Source organism: Galeopterus variegatus, unplaced genomic scaffold (assembly GCF_000696425.1).
Source record: "Galeopterus variegatus unplaced genomic scaffold, G_variegatus-3.0.2 Scaffold7868, whole genome shotgun sequence".
Lineage (NCBI taxonomy): Eukaryota > Metazoa > Chordata > Mammalia > Dermoptera > Cynocephalidae > Galeopterus > Galeopterus variegatus.
Window position 1 is genome coordinate 7852 of NW_007733979.1, and position 1076 is coordinate 8927.

The window sequence follows — 1076 nt, forward strand, 5'->3', positions numbered from 1 at the left end:
CCCCCCCACTTCTTTCTCTCTCTCTCTGATCATGACAATGATTTCTGGTCACTGTACAAATCCAGGAATGGTTGGATCTCCTCACAGTATGGTGGCTGGGTTCCAAGAATGAGCTTCTCCAGTAAACATAGGAGAAGTTTTGTGACTTTGCATGGTATTTTTATGATCTTTCATCACTTCCAACATAGTCGTAAGTATGAGGTTACTCCATAAAGTTTGTGGGGAAATAGAATCAAAAGATAATACGAGTCTTTCTATGAACTTCTTGAAGTATCTTCATATGCTCAGATTCAAAGCGAGGGAACATAGACCCCACAGCTTGGTGGAAGCAGTACCAAAGTTATATTGAATAAAGAACATATGGAATGGGAAATATAGTTTCAACCATTTTGGGGAAATACAATCTGTTTCCCAGGATGAGGTAAATGTGTAACTCCAACTCTTTCTCCGTCCAGATATTGATGAATGTTCTCAAAACCCCCTACAATGTGGCCCTAACTCAATCTGCAAAAACCTTCTGGGGAGATACAAATGCAGCTGCACTCCTGGTTTCTCTTCTCCCACTGGAAATAACTGGATCCTGGGACAAGCAGGCAGTTTCACCTGCACAGGTAATGCNGGATTCCCTCCTATCTTCTGCGGGAGCACAGTTCGACCCAGAATGTGCACCTCCAACTTTTATGCTGGGTTCCTCATTCTGATCCTCTAATCTTGTCCAAACTCTTCCTTCTATGCTGCCTAGATGTGAACGAGTGTGCAGACACCACCGCGTGCCCGGCATATGCAACGTGCACCGACACCAAGGACAGTTACTATTGCACTTGCAAACGAGGCTTCCTGCCCAGCAATGGCCAAAGTAAATTCAAGGGCCCAGGATTGAAATGCATAGGTGAGTTCACACCTCCTCAAGATCCTTGAGCACGTGGTAGGAAACTCAGGTGGAAGCTTGGCTGGGTAGTGGTTGTAGGAAATCTCCCCCTTCCCTCCCAACACGATTCCCTTCCTCCTTCCTTCCTTCCTTCCTTCCTTCCTTCCTTCCTTCCTTCCTTCCTTCCTTCCTTCCTTCCTTCCTTCCT

The 1076-nt window shown here is 45.8% G+C and overlaps 1 protein-coding gene across 1 annotated transcript in view; it reads left to right on the top strand.

The window, feature by feature from the left end:
- Positions 1-455: 455 nt before the first annotated feature.
- The window catches only part of LOC103607934 (EGF-like module-containing mucin-like hormone receptor-like 1), a gene marked incomplete at its 5' end in the record, with an annotated part of 9584 nt that continues 8963 nt past the window's right edge, over positions 456-1076 (top strand). The window contains 2 exons of the mRNA XM_008592390.1: positions 456-611; positions 743-889. Coding sequence (XP_008590612.1) covers positions 456-611; positions 743-889 — 303 coding nt within the window. The remainder of the gene's footprint in view (positions 612-742; positions 890-1076) is intronic.